General features: G+C 40.3%; 2 protein-coding genes across 2 annotated transcripts; one reads left to right on the forward strand and one right to left on the reverse strand.

Moving 5' to 3' along the window:
• Positions 1-3,727: 3,727 nt before the first annotated feature.
• LOC109482889 (stabilizer of axonemal microtubules 1-like) lies at positions 3,728-9,783 on the reverse strand. Its single transcript, XM_019785766.1, has 7 exons — positions 9,576-9,783; positions 8,304-8,444; positions 7,438-7,715; positions 6,579-6,745; positions 5,821-6,063; positions 4,930-5,132; positions 3,728-4,465 (listed from the first exon to the last, which is right to left on the reverse strand). Exons 2-7 carry the CDS (start codon positions 8,436-8,438, stop codon positions 3,989-3,991), a joined length of 1,503 nt encoding a protein of 500 aa, XP_019641325.1. The 5' UTR covers positions 8,439-8,444; positions 9,576-9,783; the 3' UTR covers positions 3,728-3,988.
• A 153-nt stretch (positions 9,784-9,936) lies between these two features.
• Positions 9,937-13,618, forward strand: LOC109482946 (3-phenylpropionate/cinnamic acid dioxygenase ferredoxin subunit-like). The gene is made up of 4 exons (XM_019785845.1): positions 9,937-10,107; positions 11,706-11,876; positions 12,468-12,563; positions 13,281-13,618. The coding sequence occupies exons 1-4, from the start codon at positions 10,053-10,055 to the stop codon at positions 13,409-13,411; spliced, it is 453 nt and encodes a 150-aa protein (XP_019641404.1). The 5' UTR covers positions 9,937-10,052; the 3' UTR covers positions 13,412-13,618.
• The last annotated feature ends 1,553 nt before the right edge of the window (positions 13,619-15,171 follow it).

Raw genomic sequence — 15,171 nt, forward strand, 5'->3', positions numbered from 1 at the left:
CGTAAACCATCATATCTGGGGCATTCTATATAAATATATCTGTCCCTGTTGACCAGGATTTGTCTTACTGGTACATTTCTTAGGTATAAATAGGCAGACAAAACACAGCATGAGATCGAGATGAACTGCGTCAGCTTTACATGAAGGTTTTGTAACAAGTCCCCGTGTGTATATACACATCTTCACAACTAAATACAAGGTACAACAACCCACAGGCATTCTCAGTGGCCTTTGCTCAGATTCTCAATTAGGCCACACCGCCTTAATTTTATGGATGACATCCTCTGAAGACCCCCAAACTAGTGCGCGCGGGCGAATAAAAAAATTCCGGCCAAAAATAAAAATGCTTCTAAACCACAGGAATACATAGCTGGTATGGTATGGCAGTACATTGCGACGTATACGATAAGCCACAGGCATTCTCAATGGCCTCCATAATGTTGCTAACTAGAGCCTCTTTTGCTATGAGAACAGGTGAAAATCAATGCGCGCGCGGATGTCATCCATAAAATTAAGTCGGTGTGGCCTTATGCTGCCTGAGCCATGGCTTACTTTTACATACTGGGGTAATATGTTGAGAGCGTTCTCAGTGATAGCTTGATAGATTATTCCCTTAGAAGAAAGCACTATTTTTTCACGCATACAAGTCACTAACAATAGAGCCTGTCAACAGCTTGCAATCCCCTTAGCCAGCAAAATCTTATAAGGCCACAGCAAGTAAATTTTATGGATGACATCCTCCGCAGACTTCAAATCTAATGCGATAGGGTGAAAAAACAAGGCGGGCCAAAGAGGCAAGGTTCATACATTTTCCAATTTTGACATCATAAACCTTACAAACAAGAAATGATATCTATGCTAAGTTTACTGCCAACTATTTCAATAGTTGTACACATGGTTTTGATTCACATATACACAGCCACCATGATATGATATATAAAAGGAATGAGATAAATCACTTCATCAAAGTGAAAGACAAAACATTAAATCGGAGCCTTGTCTTGTCTCCTCTCTTCATATTTATCTGCCATCCACGTTCCGGCATGGCAACAGACATATTTGACCATTTTCCGCCGGCCATGTTGACATCTGTCAGAGAGCAACAAAATTTCTTGTTCTTTTTTTCCAAAATCAGACGGAAATAAATGCGCGCGCTGATGCCATCCTTAAAAATTACTTGCTGTGGCCTAAGTGCACCTGGCTCTATGTAGTGCATTAGTTGATCAAGGAAATGTCACATTTACTTTTCCTATCGAGTTATGTTTCTTAGAATCTGTCTGTGACTCCCTGAACAATAAGCGAAAGCCTCGTCCGGTAGATTGTAATTGGACATTAACATGGAGGGTCTCGACCTCCAAGATTGAATGACCTCTCCCCGCGATAGAATATAAAACTAAAAGCTAACGTAAGGCGACGCACCAGGGCTTGGTGTGATTAAGTTATGGTATCGGGCACACAGTAAATCCAATTCATATACTTAACCTTTCTGGGAAGAAACTCCACTACGCCAAATCTGATTACAACTCGACAGTACAGCGGTTTTTAGACTGATTGGGGAGGAAGTCTGGGCTAATGTCGTTCAGAACATTGACCTTACGAGTTACATACATTGTACATGTATGTATCTTGAAGCTTTCGCTGTTTCAGTGTCTCTCTCATCCAAAACTTCCTCTCATCTCATCTATCCCTTAGTCTAATTATTTTCAAACCTGATATTTGTAATAGCATTTGGCAGCGTAGTCGTAGTAAGTGACAGTAGCTGTAAAGTTTCCTACTGCTTTACTTTATTTATTTATTTATGACGATTTACCACATTTGTGGAAGGATTGACATAACAGGTGACTATCACCTCTTCAAAGATGTCAAACCTGAGACCAAACTGTAAGGTTTGAAACACTCACACCGGGAAGGTCCCCTACTCTTTTCGATAAGTGTGGTGGGTTCTTTAACGTGCGTGGGGTGTGGCTGTCCCAAACACGGGACCTCCATTTAACGTCCTATCCGAGGGACGTCCCTAGCCGAAGCTAGGTACTCATCTACACCTGAGTGAAGTGAGGAAAGTCGTGTAAAGTACCTTTCCCAAGGGTACAACGTCGCGGCGCATGTTCGGACATGTTCGGGTACGACCCAGAATCGAACCCGGGTCTCCCCGTTTCAGAGTCCAGTGATGTACCACACCACACGACGCCACTTTACTTGCTCTCAGACTGATACTGTACGTTAGCAATTAGCCTTCGGGCAAATGAAGATTGTATTTGACCGTTGGGTACAGTTGGAACAGTCGGCGGAGAACGGCTAGTCTGGAGGCTGTTGTTGTAGTTATGCCATACCTAGTCAGGGTGTCCTTCACACTCGCTATCCATGACTTCCTAGGATGACCCCTGGCCTTGGTTCCAGATTTTCTGTTGTTCTGACTTGTATGCTCTGTGGTAATTTTTGTGGTGGCATCCTTACAATGTGACTAAACCACGTCATTTGTTGTTGGTCAATGAACTGTCGTACTGGATTTACTCCTACCATCTGTCTGATTGTTTCTGATTTTGTCTCGTCTGGTCTTGTTGACAACTCGTCTCAGGCACCGCATTTCGATTTTTCGTTCCAGGGGCTAGTCAAGGTAGAAGTCTGGTACTGGCAACTTTGACTTCAAGCGACTGAAAACTAATTCCGTTAACAGCATGACATAGGTCTTCAGTTAGTCAGTCAGCCTCCTCATATTCGGTCAGAAAACGTGTTTCACGTCTGCACTATCATGACTATATTACAGCCATTCTGTATATGATTAGATAATTAACTGATAGTATCTCTATCATACGATCAAGCCACAAGAAAATATCTTCAAAATGTGTTTATATTTATACAAAAAGCCATCACCATTCCATGTGATATACATGTACATGAATTCATCAAGGCTATAAATATATTTCATTACAAATTTAGAGATTTCTAAAATCATCTACATATCATTTCTCAAAATATTCTTCAAACATAGCAGCATTGGAAGACGACTGGATGTCTGTTGCATGTCAGTCGCATAAAGAAAGCTCCATTGGTGACAAGTTTGTTACGCTTAAAGACTGTCACACATACTTTTTGATGTTTTTTTTTTGTAGTACTCCATCTGGAATTGTTATTATTGGAACTGGAGTTGGTATTATTGTTCCAGAAAAGTACATGTATTGCAACCACTATCACTGTTGCACATTGTAGCAAATACAGCAGTCAACTGTACAATAGTAAGACAGTGATTTGTACCAAGTAATATACATTATGTGCCAAGCAAAATCTTGCAGCATTTCCACATCAATTCTAGATTTCTAGCTTACAAAGTTTTTATGCTCGAAGTTTCTAGAAAAATCACTATTTGAATTAGTGCACTGATCACTAACCCTCGTTGGAATATAAATCATACTCAGCATTTCTTGTTGGAAGCTGATAAGTACTTCTTTCTGGAAGACTTAGATCAAATTGGGTATACAGATGCCAGTGTATTCAAAGTCACTGGGTAATGCACTTGATTATACAACATCCTCATGATTATACAATATCATCATGATTGTGCACTATAAAATCACATACAAGGTAACATCTAATAAAAATAGGGATGTCAACATAAAATTTACTGCCAAATAAAGCATCACAATCTTTGCCATTATACAATAAAAATTATACACATCAAATTTACTTCTGAACTCCTATATAACCATATAACATATTTCCCTTCAAAATTATAGTGTTGTTCTCTGTGTTATATGCTTTATTCAAATCTATGCATAACTTTGACAGTAGAAGAGACAAAGTTATGCAGTTCAATGATACACAACAATTTGATTGACTAATCTTATTGGATACAAGAGCCATTTTTAAGATCTTGTGCCTTTGAATATAGTTTTAAACAAATGTGACTGGTAGCCTTAACAACAAAATTGAACCTACCAAGCATTAAAATCTATTAACAGTAGAAACAATTATTTAAATCAACCCAAATAATTTAAGCTGCTGGTTGTGCTGCCTTTTTCTTCATGGTCTTGAGTTGTTTCTTGAGGAGGTACTCCTCCGCCCGGCACATGGGCTTCTCCACAGGGAGGAAGTCCTGCTTGTATATGGTGGTCAGGTCCTGTTCGCCCAGGGAAGCCACCGGCTTGTTCTCCGGTTTGTAGTTGGTCACTTTCTCCGCCTTCAGCGGGACAAACTCGTGTTTCGTCGTGGAGTACCCCTCAAACTTCCTGAGCGGCGGGACGTAGTGCCCCTCGTGGAAATCCCCGAAGCGTACGCGCGGCGAGGTGCCCCAGTCTTTGAAGAAGGTGTCGTTCATGGTGGTCCCGTCCAGTTTGGCGTTGGTGGGTTTCAGACTGGGCTGAGGCTGGAGGGCGGGGGCGTTGTATGCACCGCGGACGTCCTGCGTACGGAAGTCCTGCATCGTGATGGTCGTCCCCTCAAACGGCAGGTTTGGATCCGTCTGGTACTCCTGGAAGAAAGTTAATTAAAACATCTTAATGGTGTTGTTCTCAACAGTGTTGTTGACTTTGATAAGTGTTAAGTAAAGCCAACCATAATGCTGCCATTCCAATTTGTGATTGCTTGGTGAAAGTTTGCATTATGATTGGCATAGTGATACATGTAGCTATGATGTGTAGATAACAAATTGCTGCACAAGTCCAATATGTGACATACATACTTTAGATATTGTTCAATAATCAATGTGTGTCAGAATTACTTCACATTTGGGATCACATTGTCAGCAGTAATGCCGAATATATAATATATACTCAGTGCATAGTGAATCAGTAACACCTAGCTTGATCAGTGCTCAGTCCACTTAGCTTGACAATAATGAGCCCTCTTGCAAGATTTACAACATTAATGCAAAAGGGCTCATTGCAAGATTCTGTAAACTGAGGCCCAAGTGAACATGGTGATCAACTAACTCACCTGTTCCTTCCTAATAAGGTCAGGTCGCGGGTGTACGCGTGCGTCGTAACCCGGGAACGACCCCATCTGCTCTGTCTCGAAGTTACGCATGCGGGAGTGCATTGTCAGCCGGATGGTTTCAGGCGCCGGCGTGCACATCTTGGTACGAGGCTGTCTCTTACCCTTGAAGTCAAACTGATACTTGGTCTGCATGTTTTTGTCACCTGTGGTTAGATAAAGTACATGTATTGTCATCATGATTCTGTCAACTTTTAAAATACTGTTGCCACACCTTTTGTAACTAAATGTGACAAGTTCACAACTAAAGCATTATACAAGGCATTTAATTTCATGTAATAAGTTACTTAGTATATGAAATTGTATAGTATCTACCATGAACGGATGAACTTGGCTGAATGCTATTATTCATTGTATTCCACCTAATGTAATATTTACTTTATTTATAGAAAAAAATAAGTTCATGGAATTTTTGTTTTAAATTTGTTTCTTCTTTTTTTCCCCAACCAAACTGGAACTAGCCTGCCCCCTGTTGTAGTAGCTTGTGTGGCCTAAGGGCTGATAGAAACAGAGATGGGCACTGTCTTTATACACCAAAAGAAGTGGGATGAATTTGAACAGCATGTCGGCAGAATGTACTGCGCCTGCGCAAAACCCTGCTTTTCACAGTTTTCGATGGACGTTTGGTCAATGTTGCATCAGAATTTTTCCCATTACAGATCTGATATCTTTTCAGACACAACATTTGGAAACTACTGTCGGGATTTCAACTTAATATATATGCAAATATGACCTTATGTGAGACATTCAGCCAAAGTGCTATGTACAATACACTACGGGTTTTGTACAGGTGCAGTATGTTCTACCGACATGCTGATGTGAACTGTTCCTGACCTCTCCTGGGTATGACCATCTCCTGGTCGCGTGCGGGGGCGCGTGTAGCCGGCGCGGCGTCCCGGTGTCCGCGGTACGTCTTCATGTTGGTGGTCTCCAGGTCGTGGCTCCCCTCCAGGAGGATGTTGTCAGGTTTAGACTTGACCAGCTCCGTTTTCCCACCCAGTTTCTCCGGGAAGTCGGCCATGGTCACAGACTTCAGGTGCTTCTTGGAGTCAGCAGGGTTTGGGTACAGGATGGACCCTGGGAAAAAATTTTTCAAATGTCGCGTTAAATCATGTTCAAATGGTTGCATTTCCTAAAATTGACAAAAATTACCTGATTGTTTTGTTTCCTTTCATAGACATTATCTTGAAGTTCACAATCAAGTTTAAGGTGCCCAAGATTTCTGACAAATTGTATAGTCTCTCAAGAAACTGTTTGCACTTAGGTCACTTACTAAGTACTATAAGTTATAACTCAATGTCATTGAATCTAGAAGTTGAAAGTAAATTTGAACTTGTAGACATACTGTTTTAACAATATACATATGTTCAGATTCTTGTATTTATGACAATAATACGCTTGAATTTCAAAATCTATCCAGTTGCTTGAGTAATTGCTTTGTGTATCTCATTATCTGGGTGTCTAACCTTCATTGACGCATAAGTTTGGTTCTTCCAGTTTCATCTACCTGAGCATAGAACTGTGAGATAACAGACACAAACACCCTATATGTAGAAACAATGGCTTAGAGTCAGTACAGAGCCCTGTTTTACCTGTGAAAGTGGGAAGTTCACCAAACTGGAAGCGAGGCTGCGGCACCCATGGTTTGAAGAAGTCTCGGTTGGCGGTGCGGGAGTCCAGCTTGTGTCTGGTTGGTTGGTGGGTGGTGACAGGGCGCGTCAGGTGGGCGGGGGATGATGACTTCTCCAAAAACTCCTTCCTGGGAGGTTTCAAGGTATCAAACGCTTTATTAGACATGTCATCTGATACTTGCTTAATTAAACCACATTCAAGACCAGATCATACCAATTTGATTTCAGCTAGTTTGACAACAGGATTAAAGACTAGTATTAGTAAGAAACTGTTAAGAGTTTCAGCTTAATCCTTTACAATAAACTGATGTTGTTGAAAGTTCAGTATAGTCTGATTTGATTTAAAAAATAGGTAAAGTAATTAATTTTACCCATTTAATTACCTGCTGAGTCTCTTTCATTGTCTCCGCAAAAAAAGACCATTCTCAGACCAGCCATTGGTAGTTTGTTCAATTTGTTATTTGCAGAATAGGATAAAAGAAACTCGGCAGCTAAACTTAGTTTGGTAACCAGGCTATTAGCTCAATGCAAAGTTGACATTCTGATTTATTGAAATAATGCAACAGTGCAATACACGTGGAACAGAGGCAGCTGTTGCTGGTGTTGTGTCCCGCACACAGAAACGAATACTGGACAGACAATACTAATTTTCACTTGAGTCTGGTGGGGAAAGTCGTGTAAAGTGCCTTTCCCAAGGGCACAAAGTAGGTCTGGCATGGCAGGACCTCTTGATTCTGAGTCGCGCACGCTGCTGTTGCGCCACATGACCCCGACATTCTAATATCAACTTTGCAAAAGAAAAAAAAAACATGTACCCTACCTGTATTCTGTCATCCCCTCCAAAGGCATGTTGGGTAATTCGTAGTTGTCCTCCTGTTTGATGAGTCCGATGCGACCTGTGACCCCCGGCAGCTGGTAGTCGTTCTTCTGGACGGTCATGAAGTCCATACGCGCAGGTCGGGGGTCGCGTGCAGTGGGCGGGGGGCGTCTGGACATGCGCGGCCGAACTCTGTGATGTTTGAACGTCTCCTGGTAGTGACTGAGTGAGCACTCCCCCAGCTTCCCCTGTATTCCTGTGCCTCGAACTTTCTTGCATCCCTGATTCAGATGGAAGCAGAAAAAATTCATCTTAGCACTTTAATAATCTTTAGCCACTACTTAATTATGAAGCTTTGGCCATCAATGCATACAAGTAAGGACTAAATATATCTTGTTGAAGCTCCTTGATACAAGTGATCACTGTTTTTGTTTATATCAATTATTGGTTCAGGCATATGCAAATTATTGGTAAGCATATGCAACTTTTCATCCACAAATACCACCTGCTTTTTGCCTACCACTTGCTGGCTGTTACATCATGACACTTGTATACAAGCTTTGGACTAAAACTTGTGGAAGTCCCGGCTACCTTGAGCAAGTCAGCAGATTTGTTACAATTACTGTGCCTGCGCGAAGCCCTGAATTTTCTCGGTTTTCGTTGGGTTTTTGGTCAACTTTGGTCAAATTTTGTCTGCTGCAGATGACATCTTTTCCAACATGACATTTGAAAACTATAAATGGAATGTTAACCTTACATATTAATGAGGTTAAACAACCTTATATGAGAATTAGTTCTATGGAAGTGCTATACACAATTTTATTACGGATTTTGCACAGGTGCAGTACGTTCTGCAGACGTGCTCCTACCTTGTGGTGCTTGTGGCGTCCACAGTCACACAGCTCACAGATACACATGATGCCGTCAGGTAACGTCACGTCTGTATCAGCCGTTCCCGGCAGGACTGCAGACTTGTGGCGGGGTTTGGAGCTCCTGGGTGCCATGGCTGTCTGCAAGTCAGGAGTTAAATACATTTGTCACAGTCTGGTACATTTTATGTGTTTCTAACTTAAGTTACTTTAAAAAAGCCTGTGATGGATAAACTTTACCATTGAATCATATAGCTTCTATTTTTTTGGGTTGTTTAGTTCTACTTCATTATCTTTCATTGGCAGACCTGTACTAAAACACAGAATGGATATGGGGGAGTTAATAACTTTCCAGAATATGAGAACCGTTCATGTTCTTCGGAACTAAATTCCAAAGAGCGCCCTATAACGACTACTTTTGGTAGACTTAAAAGTTGTGATGTGTTTCTAAGGACTTTGAAATTACAATGACAGACTTGCATTGATCGTCCAGTTCAATCACGTCAAGGAGCTTTCATCAGAAAAATGAAAGCTTCTTGGTTCAATGGCAGATCTCTAGACACAACAATCAACCTCACAGTAGTAGCATTAGGTTTATCAGGTAGGTAGTATAGTGAACATTTTCTGATTTCAGATTGGCAAACCCCTAAGACACAACAACCAACCTCACACTGATATTTTGTAAACAAAGAAGATCAAGTTTCATGGTTGCTACACATGTACACACAACACAACAACATCGCAGGCTCATAATGTCATCCAAGCCGACATGGCTCTTTTAAGCAATATTGCAATATTTTAGCGGTATCGTAAGGAAATAAAAGTAGGGGATAATGCACTGCTAAATAATGATAGGATTACTGAAATACAGGCCGTATTTGCGTGGCTGGAGTTAGGAAGCACTCGGGTGTAAAAGGCCACGCCAGGAATTGTCACGCTTCAATACTTTTGCCTCTCGAAATGTTGTTACCACTTGACTATGATGTCATTATGTTCCTCTCTCGCAACTATCACCTTAACGACAATCTTGAAGTCATTAACACCGATACATTATCGTAAAACTCAAAAAGAGTGCTAGGGTGACTTGAGTACTAAAAGAAATATGGCCCCCCTCCCCACAGCTCCTTTCATTCATCACGCAAACCAAACACGCAACAAAAAGTATCATCGGCACCTGTTGCAAATCTCTCCTTACCACGGAACAGAAGTTTGTTTTACTTTGTCGTCTTATCGCTCTTTTAACGTGCTGCCGAGTGGGAATTTACAACTTACCTTTCAACAATAGTCGCTGTGTGGAAAGCGGGATTTAATTAGGTCCACCTGTACCCGCAGTTGTTGTGCTGGGGCCTCGCGGGTGTTTACAATGTAACCATAGCAGCTGTCGCTGTAATACAGGTCAGGGTTGCTAGATGTCGCTAGTGAGCATGTAAACAACAGCATCTAAAACTTTTTGGGGAGAGGAGATTGATGCTTGGTGATGGCCAGAATCTAACAAACGTGATATTTATGAAATATAGACAAGTTATCACGAGTTATTACGACGTGATCGATCTCTTCGCAAACATTCAGTAACTTTACACCTGTTGTACCTGCAATGTAGACTAAAACTGCAAGGCGGCGCGCGTGAGCTGCATATGCGTTGGGAGTCTCGCGAGAGTTCGAGGGAGACTGATGACGTAACGTGGCGGGTGGTTTGTAAACAGCAAACATCTCGAGCGTGAGGAAAGTGGTGAAAATTTGTGGATTTTCATGAGTCTCTCGGACGATTACCTTTTCTTCAAAGTAGAAAATGTGCACATTTCAGGTAGGTGATCCATTTCCTGTTGTAAATGTGGGTACGTAACATGTCTGTCACGTTAGGAAAGTTCTTTTTTCTGAAGTGAATTGAGGAAAGGGGGAGGGGGCTGTTAAAAGTCAGTACGTAGCCCCCGGCAACAAGACAAGCGAAACCACTGTAGATGTAACAGTTGGGGGTTTATAGGCGCTACCAACTGACCCAGCCAAGGGGTCTAGACCTTTTGGCTCACTCAGTTAGAGCGTCTGCCTGTGGCCCGGGAGCCGTGAGTTCGAATCCGGCCCGGGACCAAGGGGTTTCTAGTGTCTCCTCCTGGTTTCTTACATAGATACCAAATTTTGTTTGTGTTTTGAATTTTGCACTAGACATATGTGCTACATGAACTGAGGCAAACCCTCTAAGATTTATGCATGTGTGCGTGTGTGTGTACATGCACTAGGACATGTCCGGACGCGGACAAATTTGGTTCTATTCTATTTTTCACCAAGGAGGTTTAAAATCAACCTCCTTGTTTTCACTGAAACATTTTTTCCAAAAAAGATTACAGGACAGTGACGATTGTTTTGCCTGTAAATTTCGAATTCTATAGACTGGCTATATTCAAATCATATTTCTGTGGGCTTTCTAGGTCTACTTGTTTCAGACACTTTTTTCTAAAAACTACCTACAAATGGCACAATTTTGAATAAGTTTGGTTCACGTTGATTGGTCCCATCACAGTGATTGGTACATCTATTTGTCTTGAGAACACAGTAATTGTTTCTTTCTTTAGTTGACGCATGGACAATAGGTTATGTTTTCTGGACAATAGGTTATGTACCATTGTTTTCATATTTGCATGACAGTTTTCAAATTACACATTGTCTAGACAATCTAGACAGGGATGTCTGTCAAACCCTGCCTTTTGTTATTGTTTCATTTATTAAATTACTTGTCAATCAAGGTTACAAATGTGTGAAATGAAGCATTTTTGTGTCATCAGCAAAGATTAGGATTTAACAATCATACATGTAGTAGTAGCTTGTTTCATTTGTTCCAAGTAATAATAATTGCATTAGAGTTGAGTGTATGTTAATAATGCATATACTTTGCAGCCAGTGACCAACTTGTTCATATGATTTTTGTGCTCGCATATGATTCTTATTTCTAAAACATGATGTTCTAACATGTGCATGTATTTAAACCTGAAATAAAACATGTATAAGGAGGTTAAAAATCAAAGCTCCTTGATCCAAACAAAACAAAACTAAACAAAACAAAACAAAACAGTTCTTCAGCCTCTACTAGTACATTTCCACTGGTACCACTGTGTATTCAGTACTGCACTCAATGGCACCATAAGTATATCAAAGACTAGCATATTATAATATAAATGTCCTGAGAGAATATGTAAAATTCCATACCTTCCCGTATTTTTGTTCTTTGTACACCACTGTATTGAGATTAAAACTCATACAAATTTGCACTAGATGGCTGTATTCCAATACTAAGTAATTAATAGGATAAAGTGCCGTGGCAGACGGTGTCGGAAAAGTTTTTAAAACAGTGTCAATGTCCTTCAGTTCTTCTTGTTCTCTTTCAAGTAATGATGACACCCTTCCCCCCAGATCTGTATGACTGGTCGGACCCCAAACAGAAGGGGAAGTACAGCCGACCCAAGCTGAAGCGGCGTGAGAGCGCGCCGTCAGGCTCGCTGGTTCACATCAACGAGGAGAAGATCGCTCTGTTCCGACACGGGGAGACGGTGTACGCCATACAGGAGAGATGTCCACATATGGGTGAGTATACGGCTGGTATTTTTCAGTTCCTTCTTCAAGTTCTTGTATCACTCACACCATAAAGGACCCCTAATAGACTTCAATAAGTGAGGTACAATGTACTGTTGGGATATTTAAATTACTAAAGGTGTGGTTCTCCTCAAACACGGAAATTCCCCTACCTAAAGCAAGATACTGTACAGTGTACTCATTTTTACCGAGTCGAGTGTGGAAATAGGTGTTAAGTGTCTGTCCCTTAAGGACAGCCCTGCCAGGGATTCGAACCCAGAACCTTCAGATTCTGAATCAACAACCCTAAGCCACAAGACCACATTGCCATTTTTATCTGACCATGGATGATAGCTGAACTTAAGTCAATTGACAACTCAAGTTATGACTGCATTAGGTTCATTGTATTTGTAGCCTTCTGGCAGGACTAGAGGGTAGACAGTCTATCTCTTCAACTCTACAGTATTGTACGTCAACTACATGGGTAATATGTACTATGTATTCACATTAGTCTATGTGAGTCTTTGCTGTTATTCAGCTAGATAACTATTATATAATAATGTTAGAATAGTTTCATGTTGAATTCTTATCTCCCATGTTCAGGTGGACCCCTGCATCTTGGTGACATTGAGGAGCTTCCAGACAAGACTCTGTGTGTGCGATGTCCCTGGCACAGCTGGAGATTTAGCCTGGACACAGGTGAGTTGGGGCTCTGCATGTATATAGAGAGAGCATGGATCCATGCATACATGGCCTAGAAATAGATGTAAGGCCATGTTGTTTTGATTGTGTGGATGACGTCCTCTGGAAACCCCGAAACTGTTGCAAGCGGGCAAATAAAAAAGTTTGACCAAAAAAAAGTTGCCTTCATTATGAAGTCTTCGTGATCAGAAAGGTTAAACAAATGACTAAACACACCATGGAGTTAACTCCATGAACACACAGAGCACGGTATGGCGAATAATAGACTTTTCATGTTCATTTCTTCACAATTTCTTCTCTTCCTTTGTAATTGATATTGGCATGCTATAACAGATACTAGTATCATTTTTCAATATTTTGTGCAGTATCATTATTTGCTGCTTTTCCAGATGCTTTGTACACTTTACAGTTGCTTTGTATACTTTACAGTATGGTTAGAATTTTTTTGGAAATGGACAAAAATATATGCACATACATTGTACATTTACATTGTAATCAAATCAACCTGGCCTAGTGGAATAAATGTTTAAAATGTACAATAAGACCCATAGTAGGTAAGTACAACTATGTTTATGTCAATTATGATACATATGTATCTTTCTTTTTCATCCGTGTTCAAAGTTGTCAAAGGACTTCTATAGATAACTAAAATGATTTGTTGGATAAAGTCTAAACTAATTAAATTTCCCACCATGGTCTGAATGTGATTGACAGGTCATGCAGTGCTTCCAAAAAAAGACAAGGTTGCCATCACGTTTCCTGTGAAGGTGGATACAGAGGGTAACATCTCCCTGGGATTCCTGGAGTTCGCCAGCGACTACTTCTCTGGAAGCGGAGAATTCTGAGGACAAGATGAAGGAGAAAAACAGAACACTACGAGACCCAATCTCATGTCAAAATCCATCACTCTCTCCTGGAATGATAGCTGTCACCCTCGGGTGGGCAGCTAAAGGAGAGTTTTTTTCTCAATAAACCTCCTCCTTATTAAACCTCATAGAGATGCAGGGCTCAAAATTCATTTTTGGGAATAGGTGCACTGGTGCACCCAACCTAAAAAAATTGCGTGCACAAGAAATATTTTAGGTGCACCATATAAGATGAAATATTGTCAGCAAAAACTGATGTTTTTTTCATTTCTCAAGAAAAGTGCTATATCAATGATTTTCTGACACTTGTCACATGTTAAGAATATGTTGTATACTACTATTATATTTACATCTTTACAGATGTATACCTATGAAAATATTTGGGTGCACTGGTGCACCCACATAAAAATGGGTGCATAGGTCTAAATTTGGGTGCACTAAGGTGCACATGCACCCAGTATTTCGAGCCCTGGGATGAAAATGTGTACTCAGTCGCTTACTGAAAAGCCATATTTATGTACATGTAGTAGAAAATTATATACTTCACCAGACTAGTGTGGAACTGTGGAATTTCTTTTGTGGAGGAGAGTATCGGCAAGTAAGTGTAGAAATTACACTGGAAACTTGGTAATGGAAAGCAGTTATGTATTTTTTGCTCAAATAGATAAACATACACATACATGTACTAAGTCTTGTAACACGGGGTATTAAGAAGGAGAAGACTGCCTCCTATGTTTTTGTCATCTTAGTCTTACCCAAAAAAGATGGAGGTATGTCATTTGTTTGTGGGTATCTGTGCTCAGTGCTTTTAGATTACATATCTGTAACAGTTTACACTGATAAATTTTACACAGTATGAATATTGTGTATTGGATCAGCTTTTAGGAAAGTATTTTTATTTTCCTTATTGTTATTAAACAATGTCAATACTGACATTTGCAGAGGATATTTTCACAATCAGACACAGTGATTGAAAATTGATGAAACAGTATTACAGTACATGCATTTAGTTTTTATATCATTCAGTCACACATACAGAAAATGTGCAATATTATGTATAGTACCGCATAAGAAGTTTTTGCTCGTTTTTAGAGTGTTAAAGTTTGATACGGTGCAGCGGTGACATCTGTGAATAGACTTTAGGTGATACAGTTACTATCTAAACTTGAGGGTTGTATATAGACCTTTTTACTTTTATAATACTCTTTTTTTGAAAAGTGTCTTATACATGTATACAATGTAGTTTAGAAGTAAACCATTGTGTTTATCATGACAATTGTTATATTGCTAATATTAATAAATACATGTACCTACAAATGCTTTAGAGAGGATAATTCACAAGATATTTTATCTGACAGAAATTATGTTGCTTTGTTTCTCATTTAATGAAACAATTGTAAATAGTAGTGAGACATTTTGTTTACATTCTGTTTGTTTGTTTGTTTTGTATATTTAATAGCCAAAAAGTATTAGTGTCTTGAAATAAACTATTTTGGAAGAAGTTTTCTAGGGTGGCCTGTAGCTTCTCTTCTGTAAGGTTTGAACCACTCACACCGGTAAGGTCCCTTACTCTTTTCTATAAGTGCGGTGGGTTTTTTAACTTGCGTGGGGTGTGGCTCTCCCCAAACGTACACGGGACCTCCACTTAACATCCTATCTGAGGGACGTCCCTAACCGAAGCTAGGTACTCATTTCCACCTGAGTGAAGTGAGGAAAGTCGTGTAAAGTGCGTTTCCCAA

The sequence above is a fragment of the Branchiostoma belcheri genome, unplaced genomic scaffold (genome assembly GCF_001625305.1).
Source record: "Branchiostoma belcheri isolate BF01 breed outbred unplaced genomic scaffold, Haploidv18h27 scaffold61, whole genome shotgun sequence".
NCBI lineage: Eukaryota > Metazoa > Chordata > Leptocardii > Amphioxiformes > Branchiostomatidae > Branchiostoma > Branchiostoma belcheri.